Source organism: Apostichopus japonicus, chromosome 16 (genome assembly GCF_037975245.1).
Source record: "Apostichopus japonicus isolate 1M-3 chromosome 16, ASM3797524v1, whole genome shotgun sequence".
Taxonomy (NCBI): Eukaryota; Metazoa; Echinodermata; class Holothuroidea; order Aspidochirotida; family Stichopodidae; genus Apostichopus; species Apostichopus japonicus.
Window position 1 is genome coordinate 3255681 of NC_092576.1, and position 27003 is coordinate 3282683.

At 35.5% G+C, this 27003-nt stretch overlaps 2 protein-coding genes across 2 annotated transcripts in view; one reads left to right on the top strand and one right to left on the bottom strand.

Moving 5' to 3' along the window:
* The window catches only part of LOC139982444 (epithelial sodium channel subunit beta-like), a 131071-nt gene that overhangs the window by 22992 nt on the left and 81076 nt on the right, over positions 1-27003 (bottom strand). The window lies entirely within an intron of this gene.
* Positions 2659-27003, top strand: part of LOC139983724 (uncharacterized) — a 28885-nt gene continuing 4540 nt past the window's right edge. Inside the window, exons 1-11 of the mRNA XM_071997456.1 lie at positions 2659-2798; positions 3114-3312; positions 3950-5463; positions 10156-10209; positions 13595-13797; positions 14839-14915; positions 15857-15912; positions 16900-17019; positions 19265-19470; positions 23687-23757; positions 26035-26132. Of these exons, the coding sequence (XP_071853557.1) occupies positions 3288-3312; positions 3950-5463; positions 10156-10209; positions 13595-13797; positions 14839-14915; positions 15857-15912; positions 16900-17019; positions 19265-19470; positions 23687-23757; positions 26035-26132 (2424 nt within the window). The 5' untranslated portion in view covers positions 2659-2798; positions 3114-3287. The remainder of the gene's footprint in view (positions 2799-3113; positions 3313-3949; positions 5464-10155; positions 10210-13594; positions 13798-14838; positions 14916-15856; positions 15913-16899; positions 17020-19264; positions 19471-23686; positions 23758-26034; positions 26133-27003) is intronic.

Sequence of the window (27003 nt, forward strand, 5' to 3'; positions counted from 1 at the left end):
TTGCTGATTATTAAGGCATTACGATAGAATTCGTCTTTTAGACGAGCCCGCAAGTAACGGGTGGGACGGTGGGGAGGGGGGTGGTGAAATATTACAAAGGACTTTGAAGCTGGTGTGAAAACTTCATTTGAGCCTTAGTGAATTTCGGATAATGTGGGTTAAGTACACTACCATCGGTTCTGAGTTCATAGGCAGACAGAGACAAAGACCTAGCGGCGGTCAAGTATAGATGGAGTTAAAAGAGTTAAAACACTTTAAGGAAAAGAAATGTACAACAGCTTAACGTATTCCTTGTTCTCCTTTATAGTGCTTTTCAAGCACAAAAAAATAAATAACAGAAAGATTAGTTACTGTAAATTTATTATTTCTCTTCTTTTCTTTTCGTTTCTAACGAATAATTTTGATAAATACTTCCCTAACTCTATTTCCATGAACATGTTTTTACAAAATACACGAGGACGGTCAAACCTGTTGGATAGAAAATTGGTAGCCTTATTTGAAACAATTAACTTTGGCTGCTCCATGTATTTTATTGATATTCTCGTTAATGAAAGTCACATATTTCAAGGTTACAACTGTTTGATTTGCTACGAAACAAAGAATTGCTGGTAAAAAAAACCCCGAATATATGTATATCTTGATTTCGAGACAAGCAGGGGTCTCGTGCGCAAACAGTTGACCAGGTCTGGCCTCCTTTCCCTGCGCCATATACTTGCCAAACTAAGCCAACAATGTCTTTCAAGCGAAGTATACGTTGTCGCCTATTTGAATTAAGATTTTCTTTTGCTTAAATAGTGTCTGACGAGAAGAGTGTTAGGACGTAATGCGATTATAATGATAACACATGTGCCGTTTTTCTTTTCATGTTGATTCAACTTATTACTTCACTGACATACATCAAAGGAATCAAAGCAGCGAGGGATGAACGATCTATCTTGTATGGCCTTGCTTTTTGAGAAGGTGATCGAACATAACCTGTTCCTTAATTTGTATGAGTTAACACATGACAGTGGCGGAAGTAGGATTTTAAACAAAAAACCGGCTGCAATAGAGGGATGTGGGGGTCGTCCCCAAGCACAAAGTAAATGTTAGTCTTGAAATGATGCATTCTGAGACTTTATTAGGCTGTAAGTTAGGCGATAAGGAAATGTATGTAACGCATTGTGATAATTGAGGTCAAAGTTTACGTTAATACACCACAGAGTACAATCATGATTATCACATAACCGTTTGGAAACCGTTATCGAGAAGTTTCCAAACGTTCGTTGCCTGTTATCAGGTTTTACATTGTTATTAGAGACATTATGCTTATTCACTCGGCAAGTTTCGTTTTTGATGGACTTTGTCCCTCTTGCTGTTTTGAGGTAGTTAATATTTGGTGTCGTATCTATAAACTCAAGCATTGTGCATCCAATACCAACACGTTATCATTTTAATATCTTTATGGAGATTGTACCAGTGTACGGCAGGTAAGGATCCAAACCTCTCAGTACAGTGTCAAAGGTCAGCATAGCGTCATATTTAAAGGGTCATGAATGTAAACTGCGGATTAAGATTCATGAAGATTTTGATATTAAAGTTTTGTTTTTATAATTCATGAGCGGTCTAAGTTTAATGATGATATTGTTAGGTACTTTGAAAGACCAGGAACGGAAACAAATAACAAGTAAGAACTTAGAATGCTAAACAAAAGTCATTCCGAAATGTATAGGGAGTTACGTAAAGCTTTAAATTCATCTTCTTTGCAAATAGTATCAAGATATTCATTAATAGCGAACATTTTAATGAATACGATGATATCATTCGACTCTATAATATATAAAGCACCAGAAAACTAGACGTATTAGATTGGGGGTATTATTTTTTGCTTTCATGACGTGGCTGACCTATACTAGGCCATTTCTGTTAAAATTGAAAGACATTCATTTATAACTCAGTATAAATAACTGATACAAATAATTACCTTTTTATACAATTGAAGCATTCACCTTCACGCCTTAAATTAAATATTGATCGAAAGTGTAATATACGCAGTAAGACGACCAATTGAGTCTGAAGTAGTACGTAACAATGTCTCTTTAATTTCATAGGTTATCAATGCAAAGAGGAGACAATGGGACATTACCCATTTAATGATTTATGTATAACCCTCTTTGCATAGATGAGAGGTTCAACAAATTCGTGTACTACCCTTTAGAGGTTCCATCACTTTTTTTCTGATTAATATATTTAATGTATAAAAATGAGATTTAACTGGACCACATTTAACGTAACATATAACTTGTGATATACCACATTTCTTGTTAGCCCAATGAAGAAGAACTTGCTGCGTAGAACAGTACAAAGAAGTACGCCTAGCATTTACTATTAATGGTTAACCTCATACCGCAAGAAAACCCAAAAGTAATAAAAAGTATTTAATATAACAAGACATTGTTATGTTACTTTAGAGATACGGTACAACGACGTTTATCACGAGCCATGTAGAAAAAATTATTGATAAGCAAAAACTGTGTAAAATATAAAACCAAACTAAATCTGTTCGACTAGTGCAAATATGAACTTTGAGGTTAGCTCTTGAAGTGATCGTGCAGTGTGCAAATATCATATGACCACACGTTTAGAGACGCCATTTTGATCTGCACAGTGCATATTGTACAGTGTGTATCACGGAAAGGACGACCACTCCTTCGATATATATAGTAATTTAATTATTTTAACTGTAATGATGAGTATAATTTTGTGACCTACTTTCCGGATAATTTCTATTAACACCGGCTGATCACATCTTGGTCCAGGTAAATCATTTTCTTTTAAACGTGTAGCAACCTCAATCATCATGATATAATCTGTAAAATATTTCCCAACATTGTTTTCATATTTATCCAACGTTAGTGACTTATGCCATTTGTAATGATTTGTTCTAGATTATCGGCATATCATATTGTTCTTAACGGTAAGGTTTAATACCAACATTATGAGAGATTTAAAACACAAAATGCAACTTTTAATTATCAGATTGGAGTTCCTTATTAACAGATCATATTTCAGTTGTTGTTTTTCAACCCGATATTATGATTCATGTTTTCGTTTTTATTTGAAACATGACACAGATTCATGATAAAAGATGGGAAATAAAGATTCAAAGGGAAGACTAAGAGTCAGTCAACGAAGACGCCAAATTTGACGTCACAAACATCCTACCACGGTGATGTGACGTCAGCCGCTCCACCAGCTTGGCAAACAACGAGGATCCATCAGAGGAAGAATCAGTAATTGTTGAAGAAATGGCGGAACCACAGAATTTGGAAGGTACGGTGTGCTATTCTTTTTTATTTTTAGCATATACAAGAACAACGTTAATACTTAATGATTATTTTCAACATATCGTTATGTTACAATCAATTCCGATGTTTATTTTATTTTGCTTGCTTCATTAATTTGGAACTATACATGAAATTCTATTATGTTTACTTTAAGAACATTTGTCAAAAAAGCGGAACAATATCTGCAACCTGTACCTTCCTCACTCCGTACTTATTACGATTCTCCAACCACAACCAACCAACCCTCCCCCCCCCCCCCCCGGAAAATTAGAATAGAAATGGACTAAAACTATAAAATATATTAGAACTTCAGTTCGTGAATAAATGACGAATACATTCTGTCTTCTTAAAAAAAAAACAAGGTATACTTCTACAATTTCTAACCACGTTTCATACACTCACATGTTGACGAATGCCCTACGTATAGTATTTACGAGTTTGCAGTGCTTTTTGCATCTTTTACCGATGTTCTCTTCTTTAACTTACTCACGCCTAGTCAGATTTCTTCCTAAAGAATCGGTGTCTGAAGTTTGTAAGCGTACGACACCTTTACAAAGCTGTCAATAAGAATAGTCCCTACTATGGGAAATAACTCAATATTTATTCTCCTCGTTTTCTCACAGATAAGAAACAAATACTGATAAAAGCTTTGAAGAAGAGATATGAAATCCATTATAACGGAGTAAAACCTATTCCTTATATACAAGAAAGACTTTATTGTGTAGATAATGTCTTTGTAGAGAGTGGCGTCAATGCGTCGGTTGGGGGAGCCGCGTCATATGCTAAAGCTATACAATGGGAACGTTTAGAATCATACAAAAACATTTTCAATGATTCTCGTATGAGATCTAACAGACGTATCATAGAAGGAGAACCAGGGTACGGCAAATCGACTCTTACGCTGCAGCTAGCCTATGACTGGTGTAATGGTGTTCCGGACTCCCCTCTCTATGACGTAGAGATTCTAATCCTACTTAAGCTGAGACAGATGGGTAATGTGACGTCCATATATAAAGCAATCAAATTGTATCTAATACCTGACGAAAGAAGAGTCAAGATAAGAGACATTCGGGAAATAATAGAGAGTTGTAGGTCAGTTGCATTTCAGTTAGATGGTTATGATGAATACCCAGAGAAGGACAAAGAAAATGACGTGGGACGTATCATGATGTTACAAATGTTTCCTGAGTCTGATGTTACCTTGACCACTAGGTACTTACCAAAGGATTATGATACACCCAATACAACCCGCATTAAATTGACTGGTTTTGATGATGCCGCCCGAGATGAGTACATCAGAAAGGCTGTTTGTGGAAATAATGAGAAGGCTGTTGCTAAAGTCAAGAAAGGTCTCAAGGAAAACGTCATTATTGATGACCTCTGCCAGGTTCCTCTCTTCTTTTCTATGTTTTCTCACATGACACATGAAAGGGAAGATTTTCAGAAATTCAAATCTGTCACTGATTTCTTTCGCTACATGATGAGGTGTTTCCACCATCACACAAGAAACAAAGCAGAAGAATACAACGTTGAAAGATACGCAACAATGTTCGAAGCTAATCACGAGGAACTTAGTAAAGTAGCTTTCGAAGGACTCAGCAGAGAGAATCAACAGATTGTCTGGGAGAAAGTGTCGCTGATCAAACGACTAGGTGAAGGCTTTTATAATCATCACATCCGTGTAGGTATTTTAGTAGAGGAGGAGGTCATTGTAATAACAGATGCAGCTACTCCCAGTGAAAACATCAAGACCAAGACTGAGGTCAGTTTTTACCATAAAATATTCTGTGAATGGTTCGCCTCATTTCATGTGACGGGTATCGCTGCAGATGTGGAAGATCCAGCTGAACTAGAACCAAGACTCGGTAAGATGGATCCATTTGACCTCCAGTACGTGTTTCGGTTTGCTTGTGGATTAAACTCTGGAGCTGGAAGTAATATCATCGAATACTTGAAGAGCAAGAAAGGTGGTGATAAGTTTGCCATTCTTTGTATCCTGGAACAAAGTGGAAAGTTTGATGGCATCATGGAGACTGTTAAAGATCTGTGTTCTGAGACACTACCAATCAGGGAGGATGACACCAAGTTACTCCAGAGGTCGACCATTCAACTCCTGCAGATAGCATCGAGTCATGACGTAAGTATTTAACATATACGATACGTAGTTGCGACATCTCTGTTTGTTCATGTTTACATTAACAGTATACGGACTATGTATTGCGACTAACCAATGCCTGTCGAGGGATCCTAGTCATTCTTTGAATCTAACACCACTGTCTATATCACCACATTAACAAATATTTATGATTACTTCCAGACTCGATACTGACATTTTCATTCAACAAAAGATTTCCATTAATCAAATATGTTAAAGACTATCTAAATAAAACAACAAACAATACGATAAGACCAATGTTTAGGAAAATGTTAACAACAGGTTGACAAATGCATGGAAAACACTGAAATGCATGTTTTGCTTAAAATGACACAGGACCTTTAACCTTTCTCTCTGAACATGATACAAGATATCCTGGAAGAGTGTGGTCATAAATACTCAAGAGATATGTCAAAGTTCGTTGCCCTTCACAATATACATCAACACACATACACTTTACCACGTTCGTTTCATAACATATGCATCTTTAACTCACAGTGTACTTTACATCATAGCATCTTAGTTGAACTTCTCATATAGTTAAATAACGAAGTGCTATCTATTCGATCTTTTTCTGGAAACATGAAACTATCTATAGCATAAATTCTAATCAGAAACACCATCGAGCACATCGATCTAGTTATTTTTGAGCCGAATCGTGAAAACGTTGTAAACTGCTGTTATGAAAATATTTAATTTCCTCACCTCTCTCAATTAAAGTGACTTGCACAAAACTAAAAGAAAGAGGGATTACAGTCCAATCAGAGCGTGAATACTATTTCTCGTGATTAAAATACATATTCATACTTGAACCTTTATTACGCAAAGCACGCACATGAACAGGAGCTATACAGCAACTACTACTACAACAATTAACACAACTAAGTGCAGATCTAAGTGGTATTCCTAATTATTTCAATCTCACACAGCAAAAAATAGTAGAAAAGTATATTGATAAGTACAATTCTTTTTGCAGGGAAGAATGCTCCCAGACCTTTCTATACGGGTAGTCGTCTTCAACGATCCACGGTTATTCTCTTCCTTTGTATATAAATCCATATCTGACCATGACAACAAAAACAACATCAGCAATTAATAAAGTAACCCTCCATATAACGGTCTAGTTGGGGTACAGCTGCATGACTGATCCCATTATTATAACCGATCTCTTTATTAATGATGTTGCTACACATGATGTTAAATGACACTCTAATTATCTATTTAAATAGGCTGCGCTCCTCCTCATTCCCCTTCCCCGCCAGCTTAGAAACAAAGGCAGGTCGGTGTATTAACAATGGTTGGTAACATCGTCATAGTTTGTGATGACTTCAGCATAAATAGCTCTACACAAACTAATGCAATAACTTAAGCATGACGGAAGGCTTAGAATCTTTAATGGAACAATAATATCAACAAATACATATTTCTATTTCGTGATTACAACTGTTTTTGAGAAACCAACAAATTTGAAGAAATGTTTAACCCCTCATGTGCGTCATTAAATTGTGTTGATTTGGGGATGCTTACTGGTTTACTACCCACAATTCTCTACAACAGAAAGTCCCATGATTCCTCAACACTTGAAAACTCCCGAAGTCGCATAGCACATTTAGAACAATTTGGGCTTTCATGTTATCCATTGTTGCTATCATGATACCTCCTATAGTATGTACAACTTTCAAATCTTTTTATCATTATATAGCAACAATCAACAGTCAAAATATCCTGATAAAATGTTGACTCAGTATTTCTGAATAAAACGCTCAAGATATTAAGATATAAAAGTTTCAGAATAAAGCAACGATAATTCGACAATATATGGATAGAGAGAGCCGACATTTCTAGAATGGAAATTTTGACTTAATAATATATTGTAGTCCATGTCTATTGTCACTATAGGAGTAACAAAAGTAAGATCATTCTACGGAACGATTCACTTTTTCTTTAGTCTTCCTACAACATCGTGTAATTGTCATAGCTTGTCTGTAAATAGAAACTGATCTAACTGACGTCTTTATATCAACATAATCTTTTCCAGCCAATTTAGTCAATATTTGAATATACACTATGTACATCTTGACACAAGCAAGACAATCGGGTGCGTCCAAATCGGCAGCGGGATTGTCTGAACCGAGAGAAGGCTTAAATTATCTTGGTGGATATTTTCCTAATGCCAAACTCTTGCCATGGTTTGAACAGTTTATTCAGATCAATTAAGATTAACTGTTAAAAAAAAAATTTTGGTTAACGAATATATCTAATACATGGATATGTTATTCAACTAGAACTGAAAATATAAATAATAGTAGATCAATGGACTCAGATCGGAGAAAGTTATGTACACGACTAGATTTACCGATCCCAGATGATAATATTGTAAATATTTCATTTCGTAATCATTAATCGTTCTACATGTATTCAGACATTACCAAATCTTCCCCCACAAACCGGTTGCCCGATAGCCTCGATCAATCGTCGTTTTGACGAGACTTAACATTAGTTCCCGCCAACAACAGAGAATTTTGCTAACCAACGTCACGATTTTGAACCAAAACCACATAAATTGCCTTTCTAACCCGACCGGGAAATCATTTCGCCGTTTGGAGGGGTCATTTGGGGGAGGGGTTGTTGGGTAGGGGCAGCTGCTAAACCCCTTTTCTCCAGTGTAGCATCCCTGTAATCGCTGCATTAACAGACACCACAACAGTACAGAGCTTCGGGTAAAGTTTCAAATGCACTGTGCGGGCTGGTTCCCATCGTATATGTATATGTCTTTCCACTCATTAGCACCCAGTCGTTGTCGAATAATACAGCAAACCTACCGCTCACTCCATTACGATGAACTATACGCTCATTTCATCACGTACGAGCCATCGTGGCATATTTGTGTACTATTCCTGTTTACAATGCGCGCACACACTGTCATATATACCAATGGCAGGCAATATGTTATGACTACTCCTGCATATTCTCACTTATTATTTTAGGCCATGGCACATTATACTGAGTTTATTTTAGAGTTAAATCATTTACTTCTACGTAACGGTCCCCTCAACCGAGACAGCCTAGGAATGAACTTACAACATTACAACTCAAGTAAATGAAGGTCCCAATCTTCAGTAATATGAGGACTTTTATGTCGACATGATATGGTCGCAAGTTGCTATTTATGATACCAAATTTTTGTACATGTATGGGATGAGATATACAGGGCATATCGCAGTTATGCCATGACTAAGTATGTTTATCTTTCCTTTAACGGTAATCATGACAAAAGTAAAGTATCGCTTGGAAGTATCTCTCAAGTACGTCATTTTGACAACTTAAACCAATGGAAGGAGTCACATGCTTGAGTTTCCATCATATTCAAGTTTAACGGTAGGTAACATGGAAGTTGAGTCCACATTTTCACACATAGCTACAGCCACTGTAGAGTGACATCTTTATATGCAATACAGTTGTCTAAAACAAAAATATTCTTATGGCTGGCCGATGATTTAAGGGACACTTCCGGTGCTTTTTTGGAGTAGATTAATAAAGATTAAAAATAACATATATCGCAATGACCACATCAGCCCTGTCCTCCTGGATCTGCACTGGTTGCCTTGTGAGAAGAGGATTCGTTTTCGAATCGTTACATACGTGTACAAATATTTGTACAACATTGCTCCACACTATCTACAAGAACTTTTACAGACCTACACACCTAGCCGGGTTCTCCGCTCTGCCTCTAATTCCACGCTACTTGTGACGTTCCCTCCCAAGAAGTGGGCTGGGAGATCAGCGTTTCTCCATGTCGCCCCAGTGATGTGGAACAACTTACCTCGGGCTGTCAGAGACTCTCCTTCCCTACTTGTGTTTAATTTAAGAAATGCTTGAAGACTAATTTCTTTGAATAATTTGTCCAATTTTTTTTTTTTGTCTTGTAAAGCGCATAGAACTTTTGGATTATGCTCTATATAAATAACGGGGTAACAATAATAATATATCAAAGTACCGTTAATTTGGACTCAAGATCACAGATAAGATCTAACCAAGAGAAAGAGAGAGAGAGAGAGAGCTGCAATACAGATAAAGTGTTCGTTGACAGATGTAACCAGCCCTCTCCTAACACACACAGTCCTCTACTGTGTTGCTCTGATTCTGTGTAACGTGTAAGTTGCTTACCATCATCAGCGGGTTGGGATATTTAGTATTCAGTTAGTATTCAATGTATTCAGTAGTATTCAGTTAGTATTCAGTAGTATTCAGTGTCCGGTACGATGCAGGAGTCAAAATTTGTCATACAAATGGTTGTTATCTGATTTTGATCAGCTTAACCCACACTATCCCTATTGAATATTGCTATATATTTGTATATAAGGACAATCTTACTATTCATTGCAGGACCTTTATTCTCTACTACAAAAGGCACAAAAAATAACAGAAGTTTCTACAAGTTTTCTAAATAGCGCCATTATTTATGTTCAAACTTTGAACCAACAAAACAATGCACTACATCGCGCGCTTACTCCAGAGCCTAGCCACATACGTTTACGGCTCTGGCGTAGTCCTAGCAAAGATATTCAACCTTCGGAAGGTGAATTATCTTTGGTACTAGTAAAAGTACTATACTCTTAACAATATCTCCCCCTCCATTCCCGCCAGTAAGGTGCCGTAAAAGTAAAACAATAGATAATTAGGTCTACATGGCGGCTATTTAATTATCCGATTGATTCTATAATCAAGGTAAGTAAGCATATGGTGTAGGCGTAGTCTAATTAGCCTAGGCGAAGTTATCCTAGTATGTATGTATGTATGTATGTATATGTGATCTTCCCGCAAGCAGGAACTCGCGAAAGTAAGCCATGGAGGAATTGGAAATTGGAAATAAGTCAAACGTACTTTAGCCGTTACTACCTACTTCTTACTCTTGTACGAGGCTAGGACGAAGACCTTACATGTGTTAGGCATAGCCAATGGCAGGTTAACTGCCAAATGGCATCTCATTGATACTAAGCCAGCTTACAGTTACAGATATCGAGAATTGCATAGGGTAGGCCTAACGTTAGCTACGGTATGCAGAGTGGGAAATCTAAGTTCAAAACTTAAAAATTAGGCAGTGGATATAGGCCTATAGCCGTCAGATGGTTCCCGATTCCAGTTTACTATTTAGCCGTCACTTCAAAACTGAACAAAAAAAAAACCCAAAAAGAAACAAAAATGAAAAAAACTGAAAAAATTGTTTTTTAAAAATAAATAAAAGTCCGCAAGATTGATAACTGCGCATGTCAGACGGAAGTGACGGCTGAATAGTCAACTGGAATCGGGAACCGTCTGACGGCTATATTATATAGGGCCTAGGCCTATATCCACTTCGTAAAAATTACATCAGAGAACGACCCAACATTGTGCGTTAGGGTTAGTTGTTACTTTGTTAAGTGTTATTAATATTACTAGTATTAGTAATACTGGCATTTGGAAATCTTACTCCTTGAAAATAACCCAAATTACCTCAGTATGATACTACTACTCTCTGGGACCTGACCTGTCTGAGCTCATTGGCCCAGAGCATAGCAAACAGCATCCAAAGTCAACGTATGTATACTTAGGCCTACACTACAGTTAACCAATAGACGAATATCAATTTAGGGGTATGAAAGAACTTGACACGGCAGACATTTTGTGGTCAAATTCTGCTCAATTGTACGTTGTGTAGTGACAGAACAATAAACATTTTGAGATTATTACATTTCTGAGGAACTACACATGAAAAACGCATAGGCCTACAGTTGAGTGATTTGGATTTTTCGTTGACGGACATCGTTAATCAAATACTTAAGTGCATCATCAATCATGAACCCACCATGCTACTGCTACTAGTGTAGGCTTAACTGCCCAAGGCTAACATAATGCGGAATGGGGAGAGGAACTAGTAGTACTACTTGATAACAATTAACATGTGTTACTGTTAGAATTTGAAGTTTCATTCATCACTTCAGTCACAAGAATGGGTTTGTCAGTTACTTAAATAAGCCTATGAGTTACGATCGAGTAGCCCACATCATACATGTGACATTGAAAGAAACAGTTTGTGAATTGTTTGATCATAAGTTAGGAGCTGCATGGGCTATTGCAATTACATCCTTGCTTTAAACTCTAAATTTGTATTCAGCTTCAGGCCAATTCTGTTTTTATCATATGCTGAAATTTGATCAAAAATTTAAGAAATGTTAGTTACTGATTGTTACAGTCACCGTCCCTTAAGGATTTTTCGTTGAGCAATGTGTTAGTGGCCTGCCGTATCGGCGTCCCACGCCTTTCTTTCCAAAAAGAAATTTCATGTCTTGTTATGGTTTTACCATGGCAACGATAGTCTGGTCCGAAGAAGTTACTGTAATAAATTAGTGGGTTCAGTCCCAAAGGGAGACATAAGGTATTAATTTGATATATTGTTAATGGTAACTTGAAGGTCACAAATGTTTGATAATCTATTTACTGTGGCTCTGTGTATTTTCTCGTAGGCCGGTTGAAATCTGCTCTCTGATACATTGCATCATATTCATATGTACAGTAGGCTACAGTGTGTAAGACGTACCCTCTGCTATAACTGCAGTGTGTTATTATTAAGGCCTAAGCTTATTGTTTTGGGTGTCAATGCATACTGTTTACTCTGTGTGCTTATGCACTGTAGATTCATGCCCCATAGCATACATATTATCAACGTATAAACTTAGCATCAGTTTCAACTTCACTGTATGGAAGCTCAGGTGTCAGTGTATCTTGGTCGCAAGCTTGTTTCTTTTAATTGTTCTGGAACTACACACTAACTACATTTGCCTTTACAGTGCCGATATGACTGTATTGTTTTGCATTTATGGTTAAAGCAGTAGAGTGGTTTCACTTACAGCACTTTAATTTCCTTATAAAGGTTAAGATTGTTGCTTCTCATTTTCAGTTTTGACAGTTTTATAGTTAGTATAGAGCAACACAACAAAGCACTTTAACCAGTACAACACAAATTATTTTCTTGGCTGCAGCCCGCTAAACTGATATTTTGCTTTACTTACTTATCTAATATAACCATGGAGCTCTGTTAATAGCTACATGATATAACCTAGACTAGGCCTAGAGGCTATCATGGTACTTGTAGACTGTAGGTGATCTCTTAATTGTGTTAATGTGTGTATCTTTCATCACCAGCGTGTAACTCACATTCTGAAAAAGGGAAAAATCCAAGAGAAATTAATGTGAGATGCCAGGGAATATTTTATGTTAAAATTTTGTGTTGCAGTTTTGTAGGCTGTCAATTTTGATCTGTGATATAACATGATTCATGTGTGCAAACACTGTGATACATTTTTACACTTGTAATTGTATAGCAACATGAAGATTTTACATACAATTTTTTAATGTGATACCAGAAGTTATTCCCCTCAAGCCATGTCCATTAACTCATGTATCTGGACCCTGGCTCACCTTGGCTACTTTAAAAATTGTTGCTTCTTTGGGTGTATTTGGGTCTATTTATTATGTAAAGAGCAGAGCTGACATGAGTTTGTTTCCTAGCCTAACACTAGTAACATATTTTATAACGTCATCACGTTATTTTATATACAATCAATTTAGGTTAGGTAAAGTGAAGTAAACTTTCAAAATTTCAGTTTTGCATTCAACAAATATGAATAAAGGAAAGAGATGCTTAGGGTTGACAATGATGTCACCAACTTCCTACACTTTTATTTCTCTTTATGTTATAATGTAAGTTGGATTATACTTTACTCTTTAACCCAAGGCATAATTCATGCCCCCATATCATTCCCCAATATTTTGCCTGCCTCCAATTAATCCCAGATCCCCAGGTACTTATCGTTATGCCTGCTGATAGCTGAAATCCAAACATATCACTTAGATTAGATTAAAGTGATAATTGTGCTTAATAAATCATACTGTACCTGTCATATTCAGTTTATTTACTTTGTTGTTTTTGTTTTATTTTTTATATTTTTTTTAAATGTTACCTAAATTGGTGTTTTGCATTGTATTACGTATACCAACATGATAATTGGTTACAAGATAAGACTGAACCAACACTAAATCCATATGCTTTGTTTGCTTAATTTCTTCACTACAGATACCAATATGTCATCTGTCGCTCAAGTTTTCCTTCAATAAGGTCCAACATGGTGACGTCCTGCTCAAATCTGGTCTTTGCTTGCCACCCCTCTCATCACTAGAGAAGATATCTATAAATGAGGGATCCGGGAACCTCATTAGTGAGGATAACGTCATAGGACTATTGAACTACATACAGTCTGAGAAATTCAGAGAACTTTGGTGAGTAAATCAAAGAAAAACTAACTGAGTTGTCATCAGTAATTAAACAGGTACTAATAATTAATTATGTTATATTGCTATGATGTCTTCAGACTGAGTTAGTCCTTGGGAAGTGAATCTTAATTTAAGATGATAAAATCAGCTGATTGGTAGTCTAGGACACTTTTAATGATCAGAGACAATTGGTGAGCATCACAATCTGAATCATTATTTATTTGGGGATCGCTGTGGACCGGAATGGAAACAAAATAAATCAAGTTATGCCTTCTTTAAATTGTGTGCATGCAAAATGACTTTATTACTAAACAGCATCATATCAAACCTGAACACATTTAACAACTTAACTACTCAGTCAGGACTTTACATATTTAAACTATTGACAAAGAAATAATAAGTCAGTGATGGCTCTATTTAAAGGTATGTTGTATTGGCCTAAATATGCTAGATGTTCAAATATGGTGTACTGTACCTTTGGTCAAAATTCTTCAACGGTTTTTATTACATCATTCAAGGAAATTTTCCTCACTGGGACATTCAGTTATCTTGTGTGTTCCTTAAAAATGTCTGAGAACAATTTGGAGAGTAAAGACCTCCAGGAAAGTACTTTGTGAAAACTTCTAGCAATTATAGCGTGCTATGATTTAGGGCCTATACTGACTACCTTTAATTCTTTCTACTCACAGCAGAGGAATTGATAGTTAAACCTGGAAATGAAATACAAAAGCACAATGTGTCCTTTTTTTTCATGTGCAATCACCACCTCCTCCCCCCTCCCCCCCAGCCATCCCCTCCCCAGCAACGTTACTTAAACGAAGAACCAATGGAGAGTGATAGGTTACCTCTCTGCTGTATCTACCTTTAATTTACTTGATTGACAAGTATCTTGATAACATTATTAGCTGTTGTGTTAATCACTAATGTTAATTATGATCTACAACTGATGTTAATGTGTATAAATGAAATTAAATAGTTAAATTGATATTTAAGTTTACTAATTAAAGTCATTTTATTACTTTGTATTATTTTCCTTTACTGTTACAGGTTCTTCAACTGTAAACTGCCTGAATTCATCAGACCTGGGATAATACCAGAAACAGCAAAATCAAGACAGATTAAAGGTATTTTATACACAGGTCAAGTAAGGTCATTACAGATGAGTGATAAATGTTAAATAATACTTAAACTAGGATTCAACATTTTACCTGACTATCTTTTAATCAGTGTAAACAATACTCTGTATAAAGTAACAAATCTAATTCAAACATTGTCTTTGAGTTGACTTTCAATACCTCAAGGTCATTTGGATTAGGGACATTTTGTGTGTAACTGGGGTAATGATGAAGCTCTGTTACGTAGTATGTCTTGCCAGAGTTATATTTGGTTGTTTTCGGTGTTGTGGTGTTACAAGGTGCTGGGCTAAGTTTTCGTTAACTTGAACCAGGCTTTAGATTGGATTTTCTTGGCTAAAACTGCTTGAATTAAGACTTCATCTACCAGATTAGCAGAAGAGTTAGCTCCCCCCCCCATTTCCCTCCCCACTCTTTCTTCCCTCAATCATAACACTGATTGTAAATTAATGAAGTGATCAATGTTTTCTTAACTTACTCATAATTTATTGCTATGAACTGAAAGAATTTAATTCACTGCAAAATATTTCCTATGAGAAACAAAATCGACCAATTATTGAATTTTACAAAGAAAAACAAAACTGCTCAGTAGAGGCTTTAACATGGAAGTTAAGGGAGCTGTTCATAAACATTGAATCATTCACATTCACTTCCTGCCCTCTCTCCCCTCCCTCACATAATAACTCCATCCTTCATCATTATTGTTGGAAAATGAAGCAATTGTAACTCAGTAATTCCTATTGTTTTGTACTCTTGCTTCCTGTAAGTTCCCGATAATGAATTGCGATAAATTATACTTTCCTGGCAAGACTGGCAACATCCCAAAGTGATTGGCTATATTAATGGTAATCCATGTTGCTAAGTTCATTCAACATATAACACAACATTTGTTTTAAGTCAATTTTTTTTTTTTATTGTTCCTTTCCTCACAGTCCTGTGGCCAAGCCATGTCAGTCAACTTGATCTACACTCTGGTGAATGGAGGAAGGTTGGTGTTAACAAGCAGCATAATCTGGAAATTGAAGGAATATTATAATAAAATCCTTTGTTAGATTCAACCACTAACTATATAGAAACAAGTTAACAGTAGAAGATGAATATTAATGAGTGATATTGCTTTGTGAATCACATCCTCTCCTTCCCAAGAACTTAAACCCACCCAACACTATTCAGTCACTCTTCAGTAGCTGTGAAATAATTAGGGTGATATTAATTAACAGTAGATGATGAATATTAATGAGTGATATTGCTTTGTGAATCACTTTCTCTCCTTCCCAAGAACTTAAACCCACCCAACACTATTCAGTCACTCTTCAGTAGCTGTGAAATAATTAGGGTGATATTAATTAACAGTAGATGATGAATATTAATGAGTGATATTGCTTTGTGAATCACTTTCTCTCCTTCCCAAGAACTTAAACCCACCGAACACTCTTCAGTCACTCTTTAGTAACTGTGAAATAATTAGAGTGATATTAATTAACACATTTGAACATAAAATGTGAAAGACAACAAATTGTTTAAACTATTTCTATTTATCGTGAGTTTTCCGATGAAGGAGTTATAATTTGTTTATTCCTACTTCCTATTGTCATCAGAAGTCTAAATTTACCCTGAAATTGATGTAAGAAGTAATTCAATGAAACTGACAAGATTTTCACCAAATATACCAGGACTGCCACAGATGAATGATTTATTGTTATGTAGAGTAATATTACAACATCTGCTCTGATTATACCATGATATCATAATAATAAATAAATATACCAGGACTGTCACAGATGAATGATTTATTGTTATGTAGAGTAGTATTACAACATCTGCTCTGATTATATCATGATATCATAATAATAAATAAATATTCCAGGACTGTCACAGATGAATGATTTACTGTTATGTAGAGTAGTATTACAACATTTGTTCTGAATTATATCATGATATCATAATAATAAATAAATATTCCTTTATTTCACAGGCTGATGACATCCAGACAATTAAATCGCTGTGTTCAGGTACTGTGGCCATTGATAATAGGACCAGTGAGTCAGTACAGAGGTCAGTCATAGAGGTCCTGGTGAAAGCATCCAATCATGACGTAAGTACAACTTAAAGGGGTATCGTGGAATGAACCAAATCTAAGTTCTACAGTATTGTTAATGTTTTAACGTCTTAAACTATATTGTGAACATTGTGTGTACTTGGACATGAATTTGACAAACAAATTAAAAATTAATGTAGTAAAAACAAAGATAAAGTCTAAAGGGAATGGTAATAGTGACCTATAAAACCCTCGTTAATATTTTATCAATTAAATCTTTAATTGTTTGTAAACAAAAGGTGACTCTGAATTTCAAACAAGGTAACACTAATAAATAAACGGACTTGAGATGTGAATGTTCCATCTCTCATGAATTATAAAGCCCATGAAGACGGCATTAATTAACAATTGATTAAATAATTAGCAGGTTTAAATTACTTACAATGTTCATGCTCTCTATCAGATGATTGGAGAGAACCATAGAGTAAATTGAACAAGTAGCCAAATTTGTAAACAATCAATAAGATTATAATTATAAACAATAAAGGAAAATAATAAATTAGTATCAAACAACCAAAACGAGGAATCGATTGAAGATTTACAAAACAAATGTAAAATATAATCAAATTCAGACTGATTTAATAAGTTGCATGATGCTTAATTGTTGAATTATTGAAAGGAAATTTAATTAGAATCTCTGTGTTTAATTCTCTAACCTGAAAATAAACTCTTTTCTGTTTAGTAATTCTGTGAAGTAGTTAAGTTATGTTGGAGGGTCTTTATATATTTACATTCCAGTATTCATGTAAACCTGTAGCCAGATATGATTAGACTGAAATCAAATAATGTCCATCAATTAAACCAAAAATAAATTTAATATGCTATAGACTTTACATAGAATAATAATTTATAAAAGAAAAGAAACAATGGTTTTCAAAGAAAAAACAATGGTTTTCCCTGCAACATTAACAATGAGCTTCACAAAGGCAAAAGACTATTAATTATATTTACTAGAATTAATGAACGTTAAATAATTTTTAATCTAACATCTTACCCTACAATGGTCCTTTTGATGATACGAGAGAATAACATGAAATTAACAAATTAAAATAAACAGAATAAAGATAAGGAATATAACTTAATTGAGGAACCACAAACAGAGAAAAGAATAACAACTTCTTAGGCCTGGATGATCTCTGAGCCTTTTGTGTTTCTAATTAATTGAACTAACTTTTAATAACAGTTGGACTAAGAGAAAAAATACAACAGAAACATCCTGGTTATTGTGTTTGGATTCTAACTAAACACCTCTACGCCCCATCATTCCTCTTCTAGGCTCAATAAGTTGACCACAATTAATCCCTCACCCCCCCCCCCCCAAAAAAAAATCTGGCATATGTGACTGACAGTAGCTATTAATTCATTATTCAGTAATTATAATGTCCAACTGTGTCAAACACTTATTTTATTAGGTTCTAACCTCTCCCCAGCATCCACCACAATACATCCTGATTAATTAGAATGAATCTAAAATAACAGAACCTAAAAAATAGAACATCATCCCTGATTCAAATCCATGTAAACGATACACCCTGCATACACCCGGTCACATTAACAACCCCTCCCCACCCTTCTCGTTTTCTGTATGTAATATTGCTATAAATCCAATGCTGCCTTAATCCCAGACAAAAGTAAGTATTAACTAAAAACTAACAAAAGTAATTTAAAGCTAATGCATTCATTTGAGACCCATAGCAGTATAATTCCAACCATTATGACCCTCTCCCCTCCCCCGCAACACTCCCCATATCCCCATCTATTGTTATTAAACTAACCCTGATTACACCTCAGTAAAGAGATAATTGAACACCTCTACAAATTCAGGTTTCAATGTATTATAGTTTTGTTCTTACCCTATACTAGAATAACTTACAACTGAACAGTAAAATAACCCATACCACTAACAGAATACGTAATACAACCCCCCCCCCCCCCCACCTGACCCTGAACCACAGCACACCCTCCTGTTCCCCTTTTGTTCAATAATCTTACAACACTGTGTCTATTTACAGTAAAGTAATATATTAGTGTAACTGTGCACTTTAACCAAACACACCCCCTTTACACCAATTTGAATATTAAACTGGCCCCACTATAACCCCCTCCAACCCCAGGACCATTAGTACTTCATTAGTTATAACAAAAATAGTCAACTCATAAACATTATTGTAAAATAATAACAGATGTTTCTGATATTATGATATAATTATTAATATTATATTTATTATTTACTTTCCTTCAGATTCCTATATTCAGTGTGGATCTAGTCCGTTCCTTTAACAAGGTTGATGAAGATGATATTACTCTCTACTCTGGTCTCTCTCTACCAATCATAACATCAATAGAGAGGATGAGCATAGTAACAGAGGCAGGGAGAGAAATGAATAAACATGAAGTTAATGGAATATTAAACTATCTACAACACTCTCAAAGATTCAAGCAACTGGTGTAAGTATAATTAATAAATATGTAAATAATATTAGTAATTAATAAAATAACTAATTAATGTTAATGATGTAAACAAGATAGGAATGATTAATATAGTTATATTTAGTAATTACTGAAGGATTTATTGATAGGTTTAGAAAATTGTAGAATAAATACAAATAAATGAAGAAGAAATTGAATAAAGAAATCAACTAACAATGAAAGAACAGTCATCAGGTAAGGAATATAATTAATAGGAGAGTAAAATAGAGACTAAATGAGTCAGAATAACATAAATTCAAACAATAAATTCTTCAGAAAAATGAAATTTGTTGAAATAATAGGTGTTATAAATTTGAAGATAGGAAGCTCTAGCTTAAACTTAAATGCAATAATTCTAATTGAAACAATAACAAAAGTTAAGATGTAATTAGACCACTAGAATAAAATATCATCATCTTAGAGTAAAATAGATAAATTTGCCAAAAGTCAACTCAAAATAATAAACAAAAACAAACTGTGATCATTTAGATTAATAGGAAACTTTTACAGGAGATTAAAAAAGAATCAAAACCAAAAACACAATCAAGTTTGAATGTTGAAGCTCAATATTTCCTCTTAATTGATATAATTGGTGCATATTGATGTTAAAGTTAAGAAAAACACATTGATATAAATTAAACAGATTGTAATTGCCTTCATCCATCCATATGGCACACCCTCTCAACTATATATACCTAAGCTTTCCCTTATCCCCCTTCCTACCCACCCCACCCGCCAACCAATACCTCTATGCAGGACCGCTTACCCCATTTTCATAATCTATGATTATAGCACATGGGTTACCTTTTTAACAACACCCTTCACTCCACCCCCCCAGTTCTCCTTCCATCACACAATTCTCATCCCTCCCATCTGATCAACAACATGTCTTCACCTCCTCCAATCATTTCCCCCCCCCCCCCCCCGTTCAACAAAATACTTGTGATGAATGCATCTTATTAACTAACCCACATAACATTACAGTTAATCCACACACAATAGAAACCAATAAAACATCAGTCTGTATGTAAACAACATTCAACAAATATATTCTCATCTTTCTCCAATTGCAGTACATACAAATATAAACCCTTTGACCCCCCCCCCCCCCCGTTCAACACAATACTTGTGATGTATGCATCTTTTTAACTAACCCACATAACATTACAGTTAATCCCCACACAATAGAAACCAAGAAAACATCAGTCTGTATGTAAACAACATTCAACAAATATATTCTCATGTATCTCCAATTACAGTACATACCAATATAAACCCTCCCTCCCCCCCCCCCACCAACTGCCACTATCCTCCATTTTCATAATCTATGTTTATGGCACATGGGTTATATCGTTAAACAATACTCCCAATACACCCACGTCCACCTTCCCCCCACACCCGCACACACACCCTTTACCCACCCTTCTCTCCCTCATATAACAAGACAGTGATGTATGCATATTATTAACTAACACTACAGTTTTCTCCTTTCACCTACACCACCACCTTACCAACCTTCGATCCCCACTGCCCCACTACCAAAACCCCTTTCACACCACATCTTCCCAGCACCACTCCTCCCTGCACCACCCCTCCCTGCACCACCCCTCTCTGCACCAACCCTCACTGCACAAACCCTGACTGCACAAACCCTCCCCACCATCTCACCCCCCAGCACACAAGGCCAACGACCCTTCCATTATCTATATATACTGTACATTGTGTTTTCAGTACATTACCATTGCAAAAGCCAACCCTAAGTTCTATACTCTACACTGTGCAGACATTCATCATATATTTGTACAGTTAACTATTTCTACTATTTTCTACTCAGACAGTACACATTTTCAATGCTAAAAGTCAATTGAAATTGTTCCATCATTTTCTTGCTAAAGATGTACAGTAATTTTTTTCCTTTACTGACTTTGACTTTGACTTTCAATAGTTTAACATTTTCTTTTGTTCAACACCTGTCAATCAAATACTTGAACAATAGAATGAAAAGAAGTTGTGTTCAATAAAATAGACGCGCGCGTGCGCGTGTTCTTTATATAACACCTGGAATCTACTGATAAACAAGTCCCTGGAGGTTGCTGTATATACATCTAAACACTGTCTGGTGTTAGGTTGTACTTTTTGAAGTCCCTTCTGCTTCATGATACACTGAGTGTGTGTATAATTCAAGGGTATTAAAAGTTAAATTAGAAGGATGGAGAGCAAAATAGGCAATGTAAGAAATAGATAAGAAAAGGAAACCAAAAGGAAAACAAGTTTATAGGAACAGTAAATAAAAAGACAAACAAATCATAGCAAATTGTGATCAATGTGTAAAGTATTTGACAGTTTAAATTATGTTTTATCTTAATCTGTTTTTGCTTCTAAATCTGGGTTTTTATTTTACTACTATTATTTTACCATACTACTTCTGAAGGGGAATCCCCCAAAACAAACGAAAAATTCTTAGGAGCTATTGACACTTACCTGTGATAAAGCTGTGACTAGAATACAACCAACAAACATCACACTCTCTATGTGTATGTGTTTACCACTGACATGTTGTTATTTGAGGGAAGTGGTGGATGATGTGGGCTTACGTGGGTATCAGGGGTGGGAGGGGGGTGGAAGGTGGTATCAATATGTGGAAAAGGAATTATAGAAAATACACCATCACTAAAACCAACCGACCTGCAATGTCCCAGCTCTACACTCTGCCCATCGCCGAGAAAAAGTAAAGAAAAGGGGGGGGGGGAACAGGCGCGTAGCCAGGAATTTGCCAAGGGAGGGGCAAAACTGTAGATTCAGCATTGCAAACTATCTAAGCATAGCGCCACCATGGTTGGCACGAAAATTTTGGCTGAAAATGCCTCCCAGATCGCTGGAAATGGCACTTCCAAGGCCTTTTAAGTTGCATCTGAGCATTTCTCTTTTGAAAATACTAGCGGTATCATAAAAACATTAAAAAATATGCTCAAGGGGGCGGCTGCCCCCTTCGCCCCACCCCCCCCTCCCTTGGCTATGCGCCTGGGAGAGAACCATGAAAATAGAACTGGAAATACTTTTCCATTAGGAAAAAAAAATGAGAACAAAAATGTGAGAATGGTGAGGATGGGGGATGTGGTGTTAATAGAATAATATGAAACAGACCAACCTGTTAATTATTCACAGCTATGTTAATATTATTCTATATAATTATGATTTGTGGCATAGTCCAATGTGTATGAATCTGTGTTCTTTCTGATTGTATTTCAAAGTATCAATGTAGTTAATTTCAGTGAACATTTCAGTGTACATTCAATGTCTGATGTCTATATAGTATTACTGTTAAGAAGGTTGAGTATTAGCTACGGTAGGAATGTCTGGTTTGTGGTGTCCTGAGGGGGGTGGGGAGGGATGGTGGGGGTGTATTGAGATGGGGGTGGGGGAGGGGATGGTGGGGGTGTATTGAGATGGGGGTGGGGAGGGGATGGTGGGGGTGTATTGAGATGGCTGGTTGAGATATAAAGGACTTTGCTAGCTTGGTGGACATACATTTAATGGATATCAGTCTATGTGTTAGAAGAATAGCTTTTAATTGTCAAATTACTTTGAAAATATAATTTATTTTTGCATAAGAAACTTTAATCAGATCAATAAAGCAGTACTTGAGACTTAATCACTTACATATTTGACCAAATGATGGTGGGGGTGTAGGAGGTATTGGAGGGGGGGGGGTTGGGTAGAAAGAAGTTATGTTGGACACACTGAAGGCTTGTATGTCAGTATATTTACTGATTGTTTGAAGAGTCTTGTCGGATGATAAATATAGGGTCAGCCTTGGGAATCAGGATGTAGACTAGAAGATGATGTCCCACAATTTCTATTACCATGAAAACAATCAAAATACCCCCCCCCCCCCTCTACCGTCATATAAACATACAGTATAAGTGCTGTAAGTTATGTCAACTTGGAGAGGGGTCAATAGCATACCGGTCCTGTATTTTCTAAAAAAATTATTGCTCAGCTTAACTTATATAACAATTATGATGTTTTAAACATTATTAAAATATTTGAATAAATTTATTAATTAATGTGGCATATTTAACACAGAATTAATTGTGTTGCACAGATCAAATCATTGTCATCCACATTGTTCACCTTATGTGTGATGTCAATATTGAAGATTCATATAGGCCTATCTTCTTTTCTTTTCCACCAGTTTTGATTTTTGTCTGCTGCCCTCTTCTATCCCTTCATCTGCTCTGTCGGGTCTGAAATCCAATATCAATGGTACGTAACGAGTATTTATTTGTTTTAATTGCAAATAATGTAAACAACTTTTTAGATATCAAAAAGACTAATTGGGTGATCCACCTGATGAACTTTCATCAACCCATTTTATTTAATTGAGAAATAAAAAAAATAGATTGACTAGTCACTGACAGTAAAATATTCCCTCATCAGCTAATCACTAAATATGAAAACCTAGAGTAAAATGGAGGACTGAATTTCCATCTTTAAGTCTAGCTTTTAAACCTGATGAAACCATTCCCTTTTTTAATGATCGTATTTAATTCTATAGTATTTGACTAACAGATTGTTCACACCAGTGTTTCTTATAATTTAGTTCTGAACCTGTATCTAGTATCATGCTCAGTTCTACATGCAGGTGAATAGCTTCCAAGGTAATTTGTGCCAGAGGTTTTCAGGATGTAATGTCTTTTAATTGTAACTTGTAACAATATGAATAGTAAACCACAAAGTGACTCACAAAATTAATTATCTCCTCATGGATAACAGAACGCTATGAAGAAGAAAAAACATGTAAAAATGAACCATGAATGGTATATGACCTCACTTTAATCACTAGAATATTACATAATTTTGTTCAAGAAAATAATGTTACCCTGTCACCAACATTATCAAATTTATTATTCTTATTATTTTGGGTAGGAAGAATAACTAAACTGTTTATTTTGAGGGGAGTTGATTGACCGGGTAGATTTTTATCCCATTAAATCTGCATTTCACATCCAAGTATTAATCACAGTGTGGTGAGCTGGTAGTGCAATGTGTTTAGATTATTAGAAGAAAGGTAATAATGACACTGAAATGATGAAAATAAATACTAAATGATAAAGATCGGTTAATAAACGAGATAAATAATGTTAGATTTAATTTTAGACATAGAACATTATCTGTGTTTTTATCAGACTGAATGGTTCTTAGCCAGTTGCAAATTTCTTAGTGTAATTTATGGAGAGATCTAATTATGTTTGTGTACCAATTTAATCTTAACTGACAATTGTCGTGTAATCAATTAAGATTGCTCAGTCATAATGATGCAAACGATCAATCCGATACCAAACATGGCTTCAAAGTCAGGTACTTGTCTCCACCCTGACAGAGGTTGTACAGCACTATAATGGGATCATAAAAAACAACATAACTATTTCTTCTTGGTCCTCCGCAAATTGACATCCAAACAGTTCCCATGTCCGATATTTTTGGCTTCTCTTACAGTTATAGCAACTGACAATGTTGTTATCAAAGTTTGTACAAATATTTCAGATAAAAACAGTAATAAATTTTGACCTTATTAATGCAGTTGAATCTGTTTTACACTAAGGTCAAGTGGGTCAATTGAGATTAAACCAAATTACTTGGAACTTTATTTGACATTCTCTGCTTGACATTGATAAACAAGACCATTTAGAAACGTTCTAGGTCAGCATTAACTAAATTGAACACATACATAACTGTAATGGATAACAATGTCAAGATAATATTCTCTGCATGTAGTGTATACTTTAACAGTTATCTACATAGAAAGTAAATAACTATTTCACAACATGGAAAATGCTATGAAGGTGTCATTTTTGGGTTATCATTGCATATATTGCAACTTATTGTTGATAGGACAGCTTCATAATCCTCATGAAAATTGACCCTTATATCTCATGGGATTTACTTTGGTCAAAAGTGGGCTAAATTATATGAATATAACTGTACAGTATCTTTGGCAAGGGAATTATTGGGGATAATGAGAATAATGTTAGTGACTCACTAACTGATAATTCAGGGGTGCCCTTATACCAGAGAGGCATTACTACAACTAGTGAGTTGAACTGGTCGCTTGGAAGAGGTCAATGAGTGTAGGACAGCTGCCTGTAGCAGATGAGGAATGTTGTGATCAGTGTTATTACAGAGAGTGTTCCAACAAATAAACATTGAATGACATCACTATATATAGTCTGATTTTACTGTACAAAGACATTATTAGGTTAACATATTAATGATGCAGTGTACATTGAATCTGTTTTTACTTGAAATCATTACATATTTTCTATTTTGTGTTATTTTTCATACAATTGTTTACATCATTATCTTTTTCTCTTTCATTATTTTCGGTCTTTTTTTTAACTCAAATCTTCCAGGTTTCCAGATACCTGAACAGGTGTAATTACTACTAACAGAAATATATTATCGTGGCTTATCAGTAGCTATAGTAAGCTTTTCATTCAAAATTGCATTTTTCTAGTATCTTTTCTTCTGTCTCATATATAGTTTTCTGGCGTCCTTATGGGTTTGGTAAACGGAGTTACAGATTGAATAACAAGACTGGTGAATGGCTGCTTCATAGAGAAACTGCTTCACTTTTTCCGGTAATTATTTGGCTTCTGTTATTTAATGTTTATTTTAAGTATATCACTTTGCAGCCTCACACATATTATTTTCAACTAGACTAAAGACTACAATTCACACTGTGACTGTATGTGTGTAACACTTTAGCTTGTATGCACGATAACTCAACAAGGGAATGACCGATCATTACCATACTTGGTGGCTGGGTGGCCTATAGTGAGTAGATGAAACACATTGATTTTGGTGCTCATTTCATGAATATTAATGAGGTCACAGGGTCAAACGTGAAAAAGTCCAAATTGCAATTTAACTTGGCTTCTATTAGTCGGAATTTCGTCGAACTTGGTATGATGGTATTGGTAGATAGTCTTCACATACTGATGTGTGTTGCAATTGATATCGTGCATATTTATGAGGGGGCGGACTTAGCAATATTTCGGTATGAAAAGTTTGTATGCACGATTACTTGACAAGGGAATGACAGATCATTACCATACTTACCAGGTGGGTGGCCCATAAGGAGTAGATGTACCCTATTGATTTTGGTGCTCATCTCATGAATAAAATTGAGGTCACAGGGTCAAACGTAAAAATCTTCAAACGCTAATAGCTCCACAACCAAAAGTCAGAATTTATTTAAACTTGGTATTAATATGTTGGTAGATAGCAGGTACATGGTGATATATGTTCAAGTTGATATTATGCATTTTTATTAGGGGGCGGAGCTTAAGTTGATTTTCACTAAAATAGCTTGTAACACAGTAACTGAACAACGACAAGTTGGATTGAAATCATACTTGGTACATAGATGAGTCATAGTGAGTAGATGAACCCTATTTATTTTGGTGCCCATCTCATGAATACTAATGAGGTCATGGGTCAAACATGAAA